This window comes from Mus caroli, unplaced genomic scaffold, assembly GCF_978045245.1.
Source record: "Mus caroli unplaced genomic scaffold, Mus_caroli_1 scaffold_10, whole genome shotgun sequence".
NCBI classification, from domain to species: domain Eukaryota; kingdom Metazoa; phylum Chordata; class Mammalia; order Rodentia; family Muridae; genus Mus; species Mus caroli.
The window spans coordinates 72,109,018-72,126,627 of record NW_028227265.1 but is presented as its reverse complement, the minus strand read 5'-3'; the positions used below and the strand labels follow the sequence as shown (position 1 = coordinate 72,126,627).

Sequence of the window (17,610 nt, the reverse complement as noted above, 5' to 3'; positions counted from 1 at the left end):
AATGACTGTCCTAAGGCTGGCTGTGATGACAAGTGCTTGACATCCTCGGATACAGTGGGAGGCTCAGACAGGAGGATAAGAAGTTCCAGGCCAGCCTTAGCTACAGAGTCGGGTCTAACTGCAGGAAATAAGATAACAAGGCAACAACAAAGACCAAATGACTGGCATGGAGCAGCACTTAGTGCTGTGCCACAGAGGCTCCTCTGCTTTGGAATGGCACTCATTCCCTGCCCAAGACTGAGAGCCCATTCTCCACGCCCTACTCTAGTCCCTAATCAAAGAGTTGGATGTAACTGCCCGAGGAATGAATGGCTCGATTTACTTACAAACGTGTTTGAGTTTTTCAAAATCTCAGCCAAACGGTGACAAGAAAGGTGCCAGAATGTCACGTGGCTCTCAACCATGACCTTGCTATGTCTGCAGAACCTCAGCAGAGCTCGTTGCTCTTGATCGAATAGCATCCAGTCCCCATAAGAGAAACTAGTACAGTTCACAGAGCAGAAAAACTGAGGCCAGTCGGCCGGGAGGCTTACTCAGGGGAGCAACAAGACTTTGCCCGGCAGCAAAGACTGAGCCTCCACCACACATCCTGGCAACTCGCTCAACATTATAAATTTAGTATTCCTGAGCTGTAGGTCCCTTTGGCTGAATATCAAGTGCATTTAAATCATTAGACTGTCTGGAACTGGAAGCATTTTGCAGTAGTAGAGAAGTCAAATGAATATAGAACAAAGTTTTATAAGATCAGGGATTTCTGTCAATGAACTAATAACTACAGCAACCAAAAATCCTCCATTATAATTTACCTGAATGCTTACATTCCCTAAAATGAACTTCACTAGTTTTCTTTGGAGACAATGGTCTGTACCCTTAATAGTAAGTTAAACATCCAAGGGATTGTCCTTTCTGGATCCCAGATGCTACTGACCACACCACACCCATCACATACTGGGAAACAGGGCTGTGCACACAGCTTGAATGTTCACGAGACAGCGAGGAGAATCGAATCAACTGACCCACTCGGAACAGGTAAGACAACACACAGTGGCTTCTGTCAAGGGCAGGACATTTCTCTTGTACTTTGCTTCACCTCAAACTCGACTGGCACGGTTTTGTTTTGGTTGGTATTTTCAGGGTGTCTACACCCAATACGTGTTTAATGTATATATGCAATATCCTAAATAAAGACTGGATTTCAGTACTGACTCATGGGTCTGCAAAGGAAGTGGCTCCGATAAATATCTAAACTGGAAAACAGGAGAAGTGAACCAGGAACTTGACTTAATAAGACGCTGTATTCTCCAATCTTTCTGTACTCTTTAAGATACAGTTACTAAGAAAAGCAGTGGCAAATGGACCTATGCTTAAAGAGCCGACAGGGGCTGGGGGTGGGGCGCTGGCAGGAAGACAGAAGCCAACTCAACAGCGGTGCTCAGCTTCCAGAATGCCAAGGCTTCAAAGTTCCAGCACTACTATTCTAAGTCAGTTTTAAAAGATATTATCAGGAAGACAGTCTATTTAGAAATTTAAATTTGATTTGATTTTCATTGCTGCATATGTGAGGCGGTTTAAAATTATACCCTTGTCAACCCAGGAAAATCCACAGTTCTTTGACAAAAAGGATTTGTGTAGGAAAAAAAAATAATCCGCCTCCGACCTTTCGCCAATTCATAGTCATTGCTGGACTCCACCCCTCCTCACACAACTGTGGTTTTCACAGGATGAAGAGGCCTCTGAAAACTATTGGTGTGTGTGTGTGTGTGTGTGTGTGTGTGTGTGTGTGTGTGTTTTAAGTGGGGCATGAGCGAGCACTAGAACGTGGAGGGAATGAAGAGATAACATACAGCAAAACTTTAAAAGGTTCATTATCTTCAATTTTAGAAATGAATTTCATTCTCTCATTAGCACTGGTTCATGAGCAGAGTTATAAGGTTCAGCTATCTTCAATTAAAAAGAATCAGGGAGAGAGAGAGACAGAGAGAGAGAGACAGAACTGGATATATTCAGAAAATGTACTTCTCTGTGTCCCTGTCTGGCAACTGTAAGCAAGCTAGCTAGGCTCCAAACTCAAGAGGCACACTGTGCCGGGATGGCAGGTCTGGACATTCTACCTCGTACACTGCACACCTCCACTACATGCTGGCCCTTGAAAGAATCTTTCTCACATTTTACACCCACTGTGACCCCAAAGAAACTGACCAACCACTCAAAGGCAGGCTTCATAATCAGAGAATCAAACCTTCTATCAAAGGAGGGGAACAAAGAAGGAGCTAGCTAACCAAATGGCAGCTCTTTTTATGAATACCAAGGGACCAACAGGGAAGGTATTTCAATCCATTCGAAAACAAAAACTACACCGAATAAATACACATTATCTTTGCTATATCTCAAAAAAGGATTTATGTCTTATCACTATTTATAAAAACTACCTTCCACACTTTCTGTATTTTATCAGGTCTTTTAACATACATGAGACATACTTCCTTTTAAATGCAAGTGCCGGTTAGGCAAGCTAAAAGTGGATGTAAATCAGAATGCTTCAAGCCATTCGCTTGCTCTTTAGAATGTGATTACTGCCAATATACATATATGTGTGTGTGTGTGTGTGTGTGTGTGTGTGTGTGTGTGTGTGTGTGTGCTTGTGTGTAGGTGGAGGAGTAGGAAGAGGGGAGAGAGAGAGAGAGAGAGAGAGAGAGAGAGAGAGAGAGAGAGAGAGAGAGAGAGAGAGAGAAAGAGAGAGAGAGAGAGCTTGCCTCACCAAATAGAGGGCACATGGGGGTCAGGACAGGATCAGGTGTCAGTCCTTGCCTTCCACCTGGTTTGAGCCAGTCTCCTGCTGGCTGGCTCATGCTTTGGAGGGCCTCTGCAGCCTTGCCTTCTCACCCTAAGGGACATGGGACTAAGAAATGACTTGGGCTCTATGGCACTTGGCTTTCCAGGGATCTGGGGATTCTAACTCGGAGCCTCATGACTGCACAGCAAGCACTTTCCCCACTGAACCATTTCCCCAGCCCTATAAGGAAGATTCGAGCCTTCCCTTTTTTCCTTAGTGTAACCAGTTAATTGAATAGAAGTCAGGGATAATATAACCATCTCTTATGAACCATGATTGTACTACAGTGAATCTATTCATTAGACTCTGGCTGGGATTTTCTTCCGCGGAGTCAGGGGAATAGCTTGCATTGTTTCTGTGATAGTAATTAATGGAAAACAAAATGAACCTGTGTTTATTGAAATCTTTTCCAATTTTCAAGTATAGCACTGGAAAAAACCCAAACAACCCGAGAAGAACCACATAACATATAAATATATAAGCCTGATATTTCATACTTTGGGCATTGATGTTTGTGAAAGGGTGTGGTATTTTTGTCTCTGTAGATTGATACTGTCCTTCAAAACTGGACTCTGCTTTCATGAACCCTGCATTTATTTTAAGATGCAAAGGTTATGTGTGCTGTGTTTTCAGTCTTAATGTTGGCTACAAGAAAAATAGGAGTTATCGGTTCACACAGAAAATGTATTTCTTTAAAATACTAATATTTAAAAGCCACCCTCTTTTAGAAGAGAGGATTTTAGAAGGTTCCTTGCTAAACATGTTACTTTTCCTTTACCACCATCATTTATCTGCACTGTAGGCAAATTTAATTGCCAGCGACAACATAAACGTCTTCCTCCAACCTTCTCAGATAGATACTGGCCTTAGACTTTCCTCTGAGGCCATCATACAAGGAAGCACAATTAATTAAATGACACACCTGCATGTCCTTGCTCTAGCAATCCATAGCTTAAATGCTAAAACAAGATTTCAACTTACCCAAGTCCCCAGGCTTGGTGGTGATCTTTCAGTTAAAAAAAAAAAAAACAAAAAATAAAACATCTGTCACAGAAGAAAACTCATAATGTACAGAGTCCTAACAGCTCAGTCATTTCTATTCTGCTATTCTAAAAAGCACTCTGCAGTCATTTATTCTACATCATAATTGAGAACATATTTGCCAAAAACCTAATGGATTTTTTATTCATTTTAAATCATCCTGGCAAGAATTAGTAGATGCTGGAACAGGGGGGTTTTAAATGAATTCTTTCAAAAGAAAAGATGTAAAACCTTTCAAACAAGATTGTAAAGAAAACGAGTGCTAAGACTTACATAGCTTACCTTGCTGTATTAGAGATTAAAAGATTAATTCTTGAGGATTAGTTGAATTTTAAGAAGCATAATAATCAAATTATCTAACAAAAGTTGCATGGCAAAATGCTGAGTTTGCCACAGGAAAAAATTGCAGAGGTTATAGATATTTCAGCCATTGCAAATCAGGACAAGAGAACCTGTCTTCTGGGGCTGGGGCTGAGGCTGGGGCTGGGCCTGAGTTGGTACAGTGGTTGCCAAGTATGCACCAAGCCAAGCCAGGTTCAGTCCCCAGCACTATATAAACCAGGTGTGGTGGCATGCCTGTAAGCTCAGCTCTCAAGAATTATAGAGAGGAAGACCTGCATACAAGACCACTGTCACCGTTCAGACCAGTGTGAGATATGTAAGGTCCTGTCTTAAAACCAACAAAAGCCCAATGCAAGTTTTGAATTGGTGGCACAACGTGTATCTTTTATATGCATACAGGCTGCTGCTGACAGAGCATTGCGGCACAATATAATACATTCTAGGGTACATTTTTCTAAAAGAAAGAAATATTCGCTCACAAATGCACAGCTTTTCATGGCAGCAGTAAAGAAATGCAACTTCTTAATTGACTTAACCTCAGCAGGTTGTAAATGTTTGTGTAACTGACTATAAACTACAAACCTAAAAGAATTACGAGGCATTTGGGGGTTCTCTCTTGTCATGTCCTATACCTGACAGGCAGCTGCAAATGCACGAACCTGTACGAGCCACCTCAGTGGACTGATGATCCACTTTCATCCCAGAGTTAGCTGGCTGTACTGTTTGTCAGATAGTAGGTCCCAAAGCTGGAGAGATGACTCAGTACTTAAGAGCACTGGCTGCTCTTTCACAAGGACTGAATTCTTAGCACTCAATCTGGATGGCTCACAACTGCCTGTAGCTCCAGCTTTGGGGGATCGGATACTCTTTTATGTCCCCTAGGGCACCCACATATACCTGCGTACACGCATGCACAGGATCACAGACATACATATAAATAGGAAAACCTTAAGATGTATGTGAATATGTACCTCAAACTCAGTGGGATTTTTAAAATGTAGAGTGTAACAGTAAATAATGTTGGGCAAGGTCTTTTCAGAGTACTGCAATCACAGGTTTTAGGACTATTTTTATAATATGTAACTGCACCTCACTAGTCTGTGCTTTTAAAAACATCACTTAGCCTTTTAAACTAATATATCAAGATTGAAATGCTCAGCTAAGGATAAAGATACTGCATTGATATAGTCACCCAAGGGAGAAGGGCTAATTTTAGCTCACAATCCCAGGGCACAGTCCATGACAATAGAGAAATGCAGGCAACAGGAACTTAAAACAGTCTCATCACAGCAAAGTCAAGAGCAGAGAGAATGGATGCATGGATGCCTGCTACATAGCCAGCTTTCTCCACTCTCTTACAAATCAAGAGCCGACACCAGGGGACGAGATGGCCCACTTTTAGGCTGGGCCCTTCCCATATCAATTAAGCCCAGTGTTTCTCCACCTTCCTAATGCTCTGACCCTTAAATACAACTTCTTATACTGTAGTGAACCCCAACCATATAACTATTTTGTTGTTAATTCATAACTGTAATTTTGCTACTGTCATGAATTATAATATAAATAAATATCTGCTATGTGGGAGATCTGATTGGGGGTCAAGACCCACAGGTCGAGAACTGCTGATTGACATACCTAAGATAACACCTGGTAGACAAACCCACATGTCAGCCTAATCTAGGCAAGCCCTCACTCTCTTCCCTTGTTAGTTTAGTTGACAAAACTCACAGGCAGTTTCCCTATGAAGGCAGTTTCCCTGTGAGTGCCTACTTAACACCAAGCTCTCAAGCAAGGCACACACACACACACACACACACACACACACACACACACACACAGTGTGTAAGCATGTAAGCACCATAGCATACTATAAAATGATTTCATAAAAGCAATACAAAGGGGGGCCTAGAGAGAGAGATGGCTCAGTAGTTATAAGCATATGCTAATCTTGCAGAGGACCAGTGTTTAGTTTCCAACACAGGATCTCATTGATGCCTTCTTCTGGCTTCTAGGGAACTAGGTACACATGCATGCGCATAAATACACTCCTACATGCTGGCAGGCAAGCACACACACACACACACACACACACACGCACGCACGCGTGCACATACACACACCCTTAAAAACTTCTACAAATGCTAAAATTACATCTAAGCCAAACAATTATTAAAGATGTAAGCTTGCTATTGCAGAGAGTATCATACCTCGTGAGGCTACATGTATCCTGAAACCCAAAGAATCAATAAAAATTAAAAGATGAAAAAAAATGATTAGAACATCTATTATTCTCTTGCAGAATGGTTCCCGGTAGTGTGTGATTTAATTTTAATTCACCAGTTTAAAAAAAAAATCTTGGTAATAACAAATTCCAATTGCTTTGCTTAGAAGCCTATTAGCAGACTAGTTGGTATTGATATAGTACTGCAGTTAATTGTGCCTTCTAGATTTGAGAAGCAGGGCTACTCTGCAGCAATCCCATAAACTTAATTAGATAATGCAAAGTTAATTTTTTCCCTCAAGTCTCAGTGTGCTGGTTCTTGGATTCGGTGAACTGAAGCAGGTTTCCCTGTTGGCATGTCAAATGCTTCTCCGGGTGATGCTCCAAAGCATTGCAAAGGCTGGGAAGCCGGAGGGGAATGCATAATGGGTCAGGAAGAAGAACATTTCTCATTTTGAAATAGGATTCTTAGCAAACGAAGTAACTGCAAGTTAGTTCTTCCTCCTTTTTAAAGGACTTAGTAAGCCCTGGGTAGCTGCTGTTAAAGTTGCCTGCTGCTCTCAAAGCTCACAGGACTAAATTAGAATGAAACAGTAAATCTTGTCTTGAAAAACAGAATGCTGTATTAGAATTCCCCTCATCCCCAAAAAACCAGACTGCTGAAATACTGAGCCCAGTCTTCCTATCTGCCTCTCCATCTTTACATACACATCAGTCAAATGGATGCACGAGATACTAACAATTGGCCTAATATTCTTGGCATCAAATTTCTTTTCTAATTTAAAAATTAAAATGATTTTTAGATAGCTTTAAAAAGCATAGGAGTTCTGACTGAAAAGCACAAAAAAGTCTAATATATATTATCATAATATTTAATCTATGAATTATCACATTATCACAATTATAGACTACATAACAACTTAGAATACACATGGATGCCTATACATATACAACAGTATGCAGGGGGAGGTAGGCACTCTACTGGATACAACAACCATTGTGTTCGTCTACGATTGTAAGTAGAAGCTTTCTAACAATCCTCCAGTGCCTCTTAGGTAGTTCCTGGAATGAACTTCTTACCACTTCAGCTTCTTCATGTGAGCCAGTTTTCAAGTCTCGCTATTTACTGAGATTTGTTGAAGATGTTACACAGGCCCTGCACTCCCTCTCTTGGCTGAAACACTACAGGCTGCTTGACTGGGAGGTAGTGTTTCCACCGCCGCTGCCATGTGTTTCTGACCCAGCCTGTGTCAATACTGTGGCCTGTGAGTCTGATGATGGCCCTTAAGTTGCCGTCTCCACGCTTCTGTGAGAGTGCTGCTCCGCTGTAGTCTTGAAGTCATCAGCGCCCTCGTCTCACTCCATCAAGCACTCATCCTCCCCTGGAGCAGGTCTACTCCAGTAATGTCACCTTGTTTTCTGTCTCTGTGCCCATCTCCTGAGTAAGCCTCATCCTAGCCTAGAGACGATAATCTCCTACTAGCATTTAGCCTGCACTGTTTCCAGACTTTTCCTTGCCCCCCAGCTCTGACCATACATATTATTCACTCGAGGCTCATCTCTGTAGGCACTCCAGGACTGGCTGTGGTCTTTTATGTTCTCACACACTTTGTTCCTGGGTCCTTGTCACAGTATATCCAACTCATCCCCTTTTAAAACAAGCACTGTGCTGACACCCAACTTCAATTAATCTAGACGCTGGTTCTCTGAGATCCCACAAGCTCTAGTGGGGTCGGCTAATATAGTTCTTATCTCAGCTGCTGCAGCTGTTTACATCTGGCTGCCAAATCTGCCGCACAGGTGTGTGTGTCATTTTATTTATCTAAAACCTCAGGCTCGGAACTGAGATAGTCAGTCACCTGTTTATCCTTCAACCCAGGACACTTGAAAGGGAAAGGGGAGTAATGGCTGAAGGACAAAGAATAGAAACTGAAGCCATCACTTTAGTAACAGCCCACTGAGCTACGCTGCAGACAAGTGCTCTGACTACATCTCTAAGGTCATCAAGTTTATTCTCCCTCAAAGGGAGACGCTCCAGCTGCACTGATCTCCTTTCTGTTTCTCAAAACACTCAGGCTTCCATGTACCAGGGGCTTGCTTGGCTAGCAACCGAACGACTGGGGGACTGAATGAATCCGAGGGTTCAGATGATAAATTCCCTGTCAAATACACAACATGGTGGCTATACACGGAGGTGGAACCCAGAGAGGGAAGCAGGGCAGTGAGTCATGCCCTTCAGGACCGCATCTTGCCCTGACCCTAGTTCTGCTACCCACCCCCTGCTTCCTTGACAGCAGTGTGAGCTAAGTCTCCTCCACCCATTTCCCCTCCCATGATACTGAAAGCACTGACATTGTGAAGCAAAACCAATACCGCTTCCTGGTTTAGCGTAGGTACTCTGTCAGGGATGAAAATACGGAGACCCCCGACTCTCAAGTAACAACACTTGAGAGTAGACACTACTGCTTGCTAAGGGAACAGTCCCGAGTAGAGGGTTCACTGCAGCAGCCTCATCCGTCGACAGAGCTGGCTTAGATCAAAGTGGCATTCAAAGGTTGTCACAATTAACACTGCATATGGAATATCCATGCCTGATCCATACTGAGAATCCAATACATCTTAGCCACGGTTGTTACTGCTTAATACTGTATAGCACAGCCAACGCCTAGAGCAATAGAAAGCATTTAGTAGACATTTAGTAAATATTTGAAATATCCATAGCGTAAGATTGATATGTAAATGTCACCATCTCTTCAATATCACCTCAAAAGGCTCCAAAAACCTACCCTAAATGTTAAATCAATAAAATCCCACCCAGTTCCATAGCCCCTCATTCAATTCCCTTCAAAATGTGGTCAGAACTCTCTTCTCCAATCATATTCCACCACTCCTCACCAATAAAAGATGATATGCTTTCCGGTGTCACTGTAGTCATTTAGTCTAGAATGATCCTTCTTGCCTTCCTACCTGCTCTAACCCCGCTGCCATTCACAGCTATCTAAATGCTATGCTTTAGGTTTTCCCTTTCAACTTTCACCTTACCTAGTACACAGCTCCTTAAAGATCTTTTGGTGGCTGTTACATAGTCACACAGCTCATCTCTCTTAGAAAAGGCCTAACATCCTTGATATTTCCACATCTCCATAGCCCAGGGGCCTCAATACATTATTTTGAACAAATGGAAGTTGGAGGTAGGGAGATGTTTAGAGGCCTTGATCTCTCTCTCTCTCTCTCTCTCTCTCTCTCTCTCTCTCTCTCTCTCTCACACACACACACACAGAGGCACAATTTATTATTCTGGACATTACTATGTGGCTATCAGGACAAGCCTTTAAAACGTCTTTACTATGTCACAGCTTGCTACCTTCTCTGTTACATACCACCTGCAAGTCCTACAGCAATGGATAAGGTTTAACAAACATTCAAGGTTGTAGAAACAACAGTTGGATGGGTATCAAGAGACGAGGGGTGTGGATAGAGAGGTATTAAGATTGACATATGAGAAAAACCAGTTGGTAGCTACCAGGGAACAGGCAGCATGTGGGAGAAGCAGCTCATAACACATAGGCTTAGGAGAAGGTGCGTGCTGTGGGAGAAGGTAACGGGCAGAGCCTGCACGGGGCAGAGCTGCTGAGCGTCTGGCCCAGCTCATCAGCCCGTTCCAATCTCCAGGAGTGCTTTTTCTTTTTCTTCCCAATAAACTTCTCATTTCTATCCTTACTTGTGTGTCCCTGATACAATCCACACCAGTGTCAGAATACCTGGATATCTCGGTGGGTGCCCTTCATACTTCTAACCCCAATTATTACAACAGTAGTGGGTCCCAATTCCTCCTAAAATAAGCTGTCAACATTAATAGACACTCTACCTTTCCACCTTTCCCCTCTTGTACTATCTATCTATCTATCTATCTATCTATCTATCTATCTATCTATCTATCTATCTACTCTATGCATGGCCTTCATCAACGGTACACTAGAAATCTAGAATCTTTATTTTGCTATTTTTGTCAGATTACATATTCAATCTCCAGGAGTAAGAATTAGCATTCAAAATATGAACAAAGGCAATTACCTACTTTGAAGCTGAATGATCATAATTTCCCTGCACTCAGCTAGTCACATTCTGCTGACCAACTAATTTTTTCCCTTTATGTATAACTACTAAGTTAGAATTTGCAAACAGTTGTTCACTCATGGCGCCAATTGAAAAATTGCTTTCCATTCCCAATGCATTCCTTTCCCTCTCTCCAATTTCCTTCAGCCTGACATGCGGCAGCGTATACAGAAGCCCACCCCTACCCTTCTCTTATCTCCCCCTCCACACGACTGGCCTACCAGACAAAGGAGTGATCCAAATTCAACCGATGTTCAGCAGTTCTCAGTCTCTCTTTACTGAAAAGGATGCACTCCACAAATGGTCATTTTTAAGCCTTCTCTACCAATTGTTACTAACAAAAACATTTGGTGCTGGTTAGGTTTTTGTTTGTCAACTTGAACCTCAATCGAGAAAATGTCTCCATCGGGCTGGCCCGCAGGCAAGTTTACAGGGATGTTTTCTATATTACTGATTAATGTGGTGTGGGAGTACCAGTGAGCAGTGAGCAGTGCAGCTCCTGATCCTAGCAGGCAGAAGTGAAGCAGCTGACAGGAAGCTGGAGAACAAGCGGGTCCGCAGGCTTTCTCCAACATTCTACCTCAGTTTCTGCCTCCAAGTTCTTGCTTTGACTTTCCTTCCAGGTAGAGAATATCAAGTGTTTCAAGTGTAAAATACACCCTTTCCTCCCCAAGTTGCTTTTTGGCATGGTGTCTATCACAGCAATGGAAATCAAAGTAGGCCACAGTTCCTCGAGATGCCCTCCTGTTGTCTGCTTATACAGCTACTGGATTAAAGAACAGCTTTGTTTCTGTAGTTTCTTTTTTTGCCAGGTAAGAGAACGTGGACTTGCACTTGGCATCCCATGAGCAGCCTCTATGAAGCCTGACTAAGAGGGAGAAGGGAACTTCTGAAAGCAGGGTGCTCCCCAGCCTGACTAAGGCCACTCAGTAGAGAACCTTCCCACAGAACCCACACATACAGCAATCTGGGGGGCTCTACCAAATAAATGCTGAGACTTACAGAGAGACCACAAAAGAGGCAGCACCTCACTTTAGGTTATTTCATCCAAAAGGAATTGATCAGTAGCTTCTGTCAATTCAGTACCAAGGTGGGAGAGAGAGAGAGAAAGAGAGGGGGGGGGGGGTTATGATCAGGGTACAAGAATTCTGCCTCTGAAGTAGTCTGTTCTGAAGCTTAAACAAAGCCCCCCCCCCCCCCCCCCGCACACGCTCACGCACGCACGCACGCACGCATGCACACACACAGATGCTTTTGGTAATCTTCGAACTCAGATGCCTTGGACTTGATAACCTGGGGCTTCTATTGCCACGTGGGACGTGGAGAGTGCAAGCTTGAAAGTAAGAAAACAAAGACTTTGTGAGGCCTGTGGAATGCATAGCTGGGTGAAGGCCACTGAAGGCTTCTGCTCTACCTAAGTGATGGTTTCGCACAAATGCCTTCTGCACCTGAGGCAAAGGCTCAGGATGAAGAGCCCATCCTCAGTGCACTGAAGTGACTGGTACCCCACAACCTGACAGAGATCAGCTCATGCACCAATGCCCACTACTAAAGCTGGACCCCTCTCTTCTTCCCATCATGCTTAACCACGTAAAACCTCTTGCAAAGAATCAGTGGCTGAATCAGTCCTATTGAGGAGGCGCTGAACTTAGGTGCCTTGGTATCTGCACAGAAAATTATCAGTTTGCACACAGGTCTCACCAATACTGCACATGTGAACACACACTCTAAAGCTAAAGACCTGTCAACGTCTCCACTGCAAACCCTGCTCTCTTCCAAGTTTATGACTTAGCACGAGGACAGTCAGGGAGTACGCCTGGGGAAAACGGGGTCACTCTGAAACACACTAGTTTTATTTAATAAGTGATGATCTTAAACTATCGATTTTTTTTAAAAAAAGCTTACTTATAAACTAAAAACAGAATGCACAATCTTGTCTTCCTAGCTTGTCCTAATGTAACAGTTATCATCTAGACTTCTTGACATCTCCCCTTCCAAGTCCACCTTCCAAATCCTGGGGCCTTTACATCTCTGGCTGCACTTGGATCAATTTACATAATCCCAACAACCATCTGGCCAAACAATGTCACGTGTGACCCGAACTTTTACTGTGGGCCTCCTGTCATCTGGTCTACAAACCAACGCATGCACGCTTCCTTGCAGGGAGCTAACGCATGCACGCTTCCTTGCAGGGAGCTACAGCGATCTTTCCAGAACATGAATATTGTCATCTCTTTCAGGCTTACACCCTCCAGTGACTTCCTACACTTAAGATGTAAACTCTTAGCGTGGTCCACAAGGCCTAGCCTGTTTGTAGTATCATTCTATTTAGTATAACTCTCTGTGGTGGTTTGGACATGTTTGGCCCTGGAAGTGGCACTATTCAGAGGTGTGGCCTTGTTGAAGGGAAGTGTGTCACTGTGGGCGTAGCCTTTAAGACCCTTATCCTAGCTGCCTGGAAGCCAGTCTTCTAGAGACCTTCAGATGAAGGTGTAGAACTCTTAGCTCCTCCTGCACCATGCCTGCCTGGATTCTGCCATGCTCCTGCTTTGATGATAGTGGACTGAACCTCTGAATCTGTAAGCCAGTCCCAATTAAATGTCCTTATAAGAGTTGCCTTGGTCATGCTGTCTGTTCACAGCAGTAAAACCCTAACCAACACACTCTCCGTGTTTCCATACATTGACCTTCCAGTTTCTCACCGTATCCGTGCTACTTCAGGTCTCAGGACCTTTGTACCCGCTGCTTCTGCTCCTTTCAGGACTGCCCTACCCCACGTGCAGTTCAAACCTTTAGATTTCAGCTCAAAGGTCAGTTATTTAAATAAGATTTGTATACTCAAACTTCTCCGTTTTCTCACCTCTTAAGGTTTCCCCTCATAACACAAGTGTATTCGTGTGTTCCTTTCATAGCACAATTGTATCTGTATATTTGCCAAGGCTTGATAACATGTATTTTTCTCACCAGGCTGCAAACCCTGTGAAACTAAAGCAAGAAGTGTTTCCTTAAATTGTGAGCACTGGACCTAGTATACAGCAGGCACTCACAAATGTTTGACTATATGAGCAGAAATGATCATGTAATAGAGTTGTGGACATAGCTCCGTGGACAACATGTTTGCTGGCCATGCAAAAGATTCCCTGGCACTCTACACATCTAGCATGGTGATACACGACTGCACTTTAATCCCTGCACTCAAGAGGTAAAGGCAGCAGGATCAGAAGTCTAAGGTCATCTTCAGTCAGACTGGAATGGTAAGGATATTTAAAATATCATCCAGCTTTGACAAACGCCAAGAGGCTCAGAAGAGGGAATTTTTGTCTTCACTTCACTGCTCTACAAAATTAAAGCAAAGACATCTTCAAAGTGCTCTTTAGTCCCGGGAATAACAACTGTTCAAGACAGAAGTGGTCCTGAGTGGACGGAGCCACAGGCATATCTGGTGGGAGCAGAGGCAGAACTTTCATTTGGAAAGATGGATTGTTCTGGCCTGGCTCAGGCCTTCTGGAGGGATCAAAGAGGCCACATATAGAACCCACATCCAAGAAAGAGAAGCAGGTCCTCATAAAAGAACTGCAACCTCAAGGGAAATGTACCACAGGTAGAGGGAAAGCCCAGGACTCAGCATCCCAATTGGTCCTAACTCTCCCCTAGCACTGGGTCTCAAGAACCCACAGGTTCCTTTTAATCAGAGGGAAGAGGCAGTCTTTGATGAACAAACACTCTTATGACACCTGACACCTTAAACTGCTTTAGATTACTATTTTGCTCGTAAGTTATTAATGTCCCCTGATACCTGAGCATTCTTTTTAATACTATGCTAGTAAATCTTGAAAAATCTTTGTCTATCTTGGGCAAATCACAGAAATGACAAGTTATACTAGGTCCATTGGCAAACTTATCAAATAAATTGGACAAAAAAATTAGGTTATGCTCACTTCATAGACATTAAGGTGGGCACTATAGTTTATTACATATCAACACTAATAAACTACCTAGAAAGAAGTTATGATGCACCCCAACTTCTTTTTTCCAACTTTTTGAGACTAGAGTCTCCTATAGGCCTAGCTGTCCTTGAACTTATATATGACCTTCTTCAGCTCCCCAAATGCTGGGATTACTGGCAGGCTCCACCTTGCTGGGTCCAATCATGGCTTTAAAAGGATCAGAACTACAAGACATTTTGAACATAACTAGTTATAGCAGGTTTTCAATTTCCTTCTCAGAAAAATGGGGCTTAGGATTTTCAACATCATATAATGCCTCTTATATAAAAGCATTTCATGACTTGAAAAAAATCAATTTCAATATTTATCTCATCAAATCAGTTTGAGTGCAAAAATATACAAAAAAAAATCACTCCAAACACAGTGAAAAGGAAAAAAAAATTTCATCAATTTAGACTTAGGTGAGACTCCACTTCAGTAAGGCCAGCCCCAAATGCAGCAATTTACAGATTAAGTTGTGTGTGTCATAAGCATCAACTGAGGAGCCTCACTCTTGGAAGGTCGTCACAAGCTTTCCCCCTCAACTTCCTGACGCTAACTTTCCAAAAGTAAAATTAATAAAGTCGATTATGTAGCTGCAACGCTGATTTTGCAGAAGGCACTTTCTTAAGAGACTCCTCCCACGGCTGCTCAGCGTCTGTGTCCAGAACTCCTAGTGTCTCCCACTTCTTCTGAGTCTAACCTGGACTTGTGGGGTTGTGGGGCTTGGAGGGCTCGGAGGATGAGGAACTCCGGGGAAGCAGGGGGTGTAACGGTTCACCAAGCTGAGGGGGTGGGGGTTAAGCTGGGGAGGTGCGAAGCAGTTCGCGCCGCCAACTGCCGGGGCAAGCGTAGCGCAGTGGCCGGATCCCGGTAACTAAAGTTCCGAGAAGCCTGACTAAATCCTCAAAGCCGGGACTGTCAAGACTAACGCCGGCGCCGAGGGCGGCAGACAGATGCGTCCCAGCGGAGCGCGCCTCTCGGCGTTAGGCTGATGGAACAGGCAGCGAGGGGCGGCCAGGAGCCGGCACAAGTTAGGTCTTCGGCCGGAGCAGCCCAGCTAGGGCCGGGGGACCAGAGCCCGCTCCCGATCCGCAGGACGAGGGAGCACAGCGGGCGACCGGGGCTCCCAGGCGCCCCGGTGCAGGGCCGCCGATCCGGGTGGGGACATGTCCATCCCCTGTCCGGGAATCGAAGGGACAAGGGGTGCGGGGCGAGGCCTCAGCTACAAGTCGCACCCGGGTCCCGGCCACGGGAGTTGCGGAGAGGCGGCGCCGTGGGCTGGAGCCCGAGGAGGGCAGGCTAGGGGCGCCCCCGCGGCGAGCACCCGGACTGGGCGGGGACCACAGGAGAGGCTGGACCGCGGGGCCTGCTCCGCCGGACCACAGCGGCGGCGCCGGCATCTCGCCTCCTTCAGGCCTGCACGCGCCACAGGCCGCAGCTCGGACTAACCCCGCGCCCGCCTGCCGCCAGCGCGGGGGTCATAGCCCCGAGTCGGACGCCGAGCAGCCTCGGCTCCGGGGAGCCGACTCTGTCCCGCGATTCCGCCCCGGCAGTCCCGGCGTTGGAGCGGCCGCCTATAGCCGCCACCGCCGCCGCCACCGCAGCGGCAGCAGCAGCAGTAGCGCGGGTGACGGCGCTGAACCCGGGGCGGGGACGCGCGGGAGGAAGGGGCGGCCAGGGGGCGGGCCGGCGGCGGCCGAGGGGTACCCGCGGCGTAGGGCTAGGCGCCCCCGATCGGCCGGCGCCGGGCCAGCGCCACCTGCGGAGCTGCGGCGCCCACGCGGCCGCGACCCCGCCGCCCCTCGCTCCCCCCCCACACACACACACATACACACACACACACACACACACACACACACACACACTCACGCGCGCGCGCAAACAAAACAAGTTGCAGGTCGCCTCTGCCGGAGGGGGCCAGGCGGGTCACTCACCCTCATCCTGCTCAGTGGGCTCTGGTCGTCGGGCCGCGAGGACAGGGAAGACCAGAGGACCACGAGCCCCAGGAAGCTTCCCACCACCAGCAAACTGCGTAAGATGAACCCGATCTTCAGCCTCATCTTCCTCCGGCGGCGAGAGACACACAGCCCGGCGCAGCCGCCGCCACCGCTCTCCCCTCCCTCCTTCCCCCTCCCCCGGCCCTCCTCCTCCTCCTCCTCCTCCTCCTTTCTCCCCCACCCGGATCACTACGCCCGCCGCCCTCCCCACCGCCTGCCCTCTCCAGCTCCAGATCCGGAACTCCCCTCGGCTTTACCTTCCCCTGGCTCGCCCCTCCGCCCCCTCCCCGCGCCTGCCTCTGCGCTGCTCTGCCGCACCCCCCTCCCCTCCGCCGGCCTCCGCAGAGCTCCGACCGGCCGGCGTGTGTAGCTTTCCAGGCTTCCCTTCTCTCTACCTGCCCGCTCTAGCTCCGCAGTACCCCCTTCCTCCACCCGCGACCGCGAGAACCCACCCCCCAACCCCCGCGAGTCCCTAGTAACCTTGGAACTAACTTAACACTTTCCCCCAGGTCTGGTCTTAGCCTTTGCCCTACGGCTCCGCTTCCTAAAGCTTGCAGATCCCCAAACTTTTATTGTAATTAGGGACCAAAACTCTGTCCTTGACGCCCGTGCCCTGCCAGGATGCTGCCGCCCGGCGCCCCTCAGGTGGACCTGCAGCCGCCCTAGGCTGCCCTGCCCTGCCCTTCCCGACGCCCACTGCTCAATCTCCCCAGCCAGAGGCTTGCAGGAAGGAAACCAGGAAGTCAGCCACCGGGGCTGCAGCAGTAACTCCACGTGGCTGATTTATAGCTGTTTTGTTTTTTTTTTTTTTAATCTTGTTTTTTCACAGGGCTCCTTAAGGAGGTGGATTTGTAATCGAAAGGCCCAGGTGAGATGTGCAAACACCACAGAACTAGAAGAGGACTCACTTGCAAAGGCAGTATTACCTTTTCTCTTGGGCTAATTAGAAAGCCAAGTCGACTAGCTAATTTGCACTACGGTCCCTGTTAATGGACTTGCAAGTTCCTACTCTGGGGAAAGTGGATTTCGGGCTTTCAAAACGTTCCGTACATGCATCGTTGCTTCTCTCAC

General features: G+C 46.1%; 1 protein-coding gene across 3 annotated transcripts in view; it reads right to left on the bottom strand.

Annotated features, from left to right (window-relative positions):
• Positions 1-16,671, bottom strand: part of Galnt7 (polypeptide N-acetylgalactosaminyltransferase 7) — a 131,746-nt gene extending 115,075 nt beyond the window's left edge. For 2 of the 3 annotated variants that reach the window (XM_021169631.2, XM_021169630.2), the window contains exon 1: positions 16,477-16,671. In XM_021169631.2, the coding sequence (XP_021025290.1) occupies positions 16,477-16,602 (126 nt within the window). In that variant the 5' untranslated portion in view covers positions 16,603-16,671. Of the gene's footprint in view, positions 1-13,413; positions 13,902-16,476 lie in introns of those variants that run through there. The other variant, XM_085843950.1, reaches the window with a different exon arrangement.
• Between the last annotated feature and the right edge of the window lie 939 nt (positions 16,672-17,610).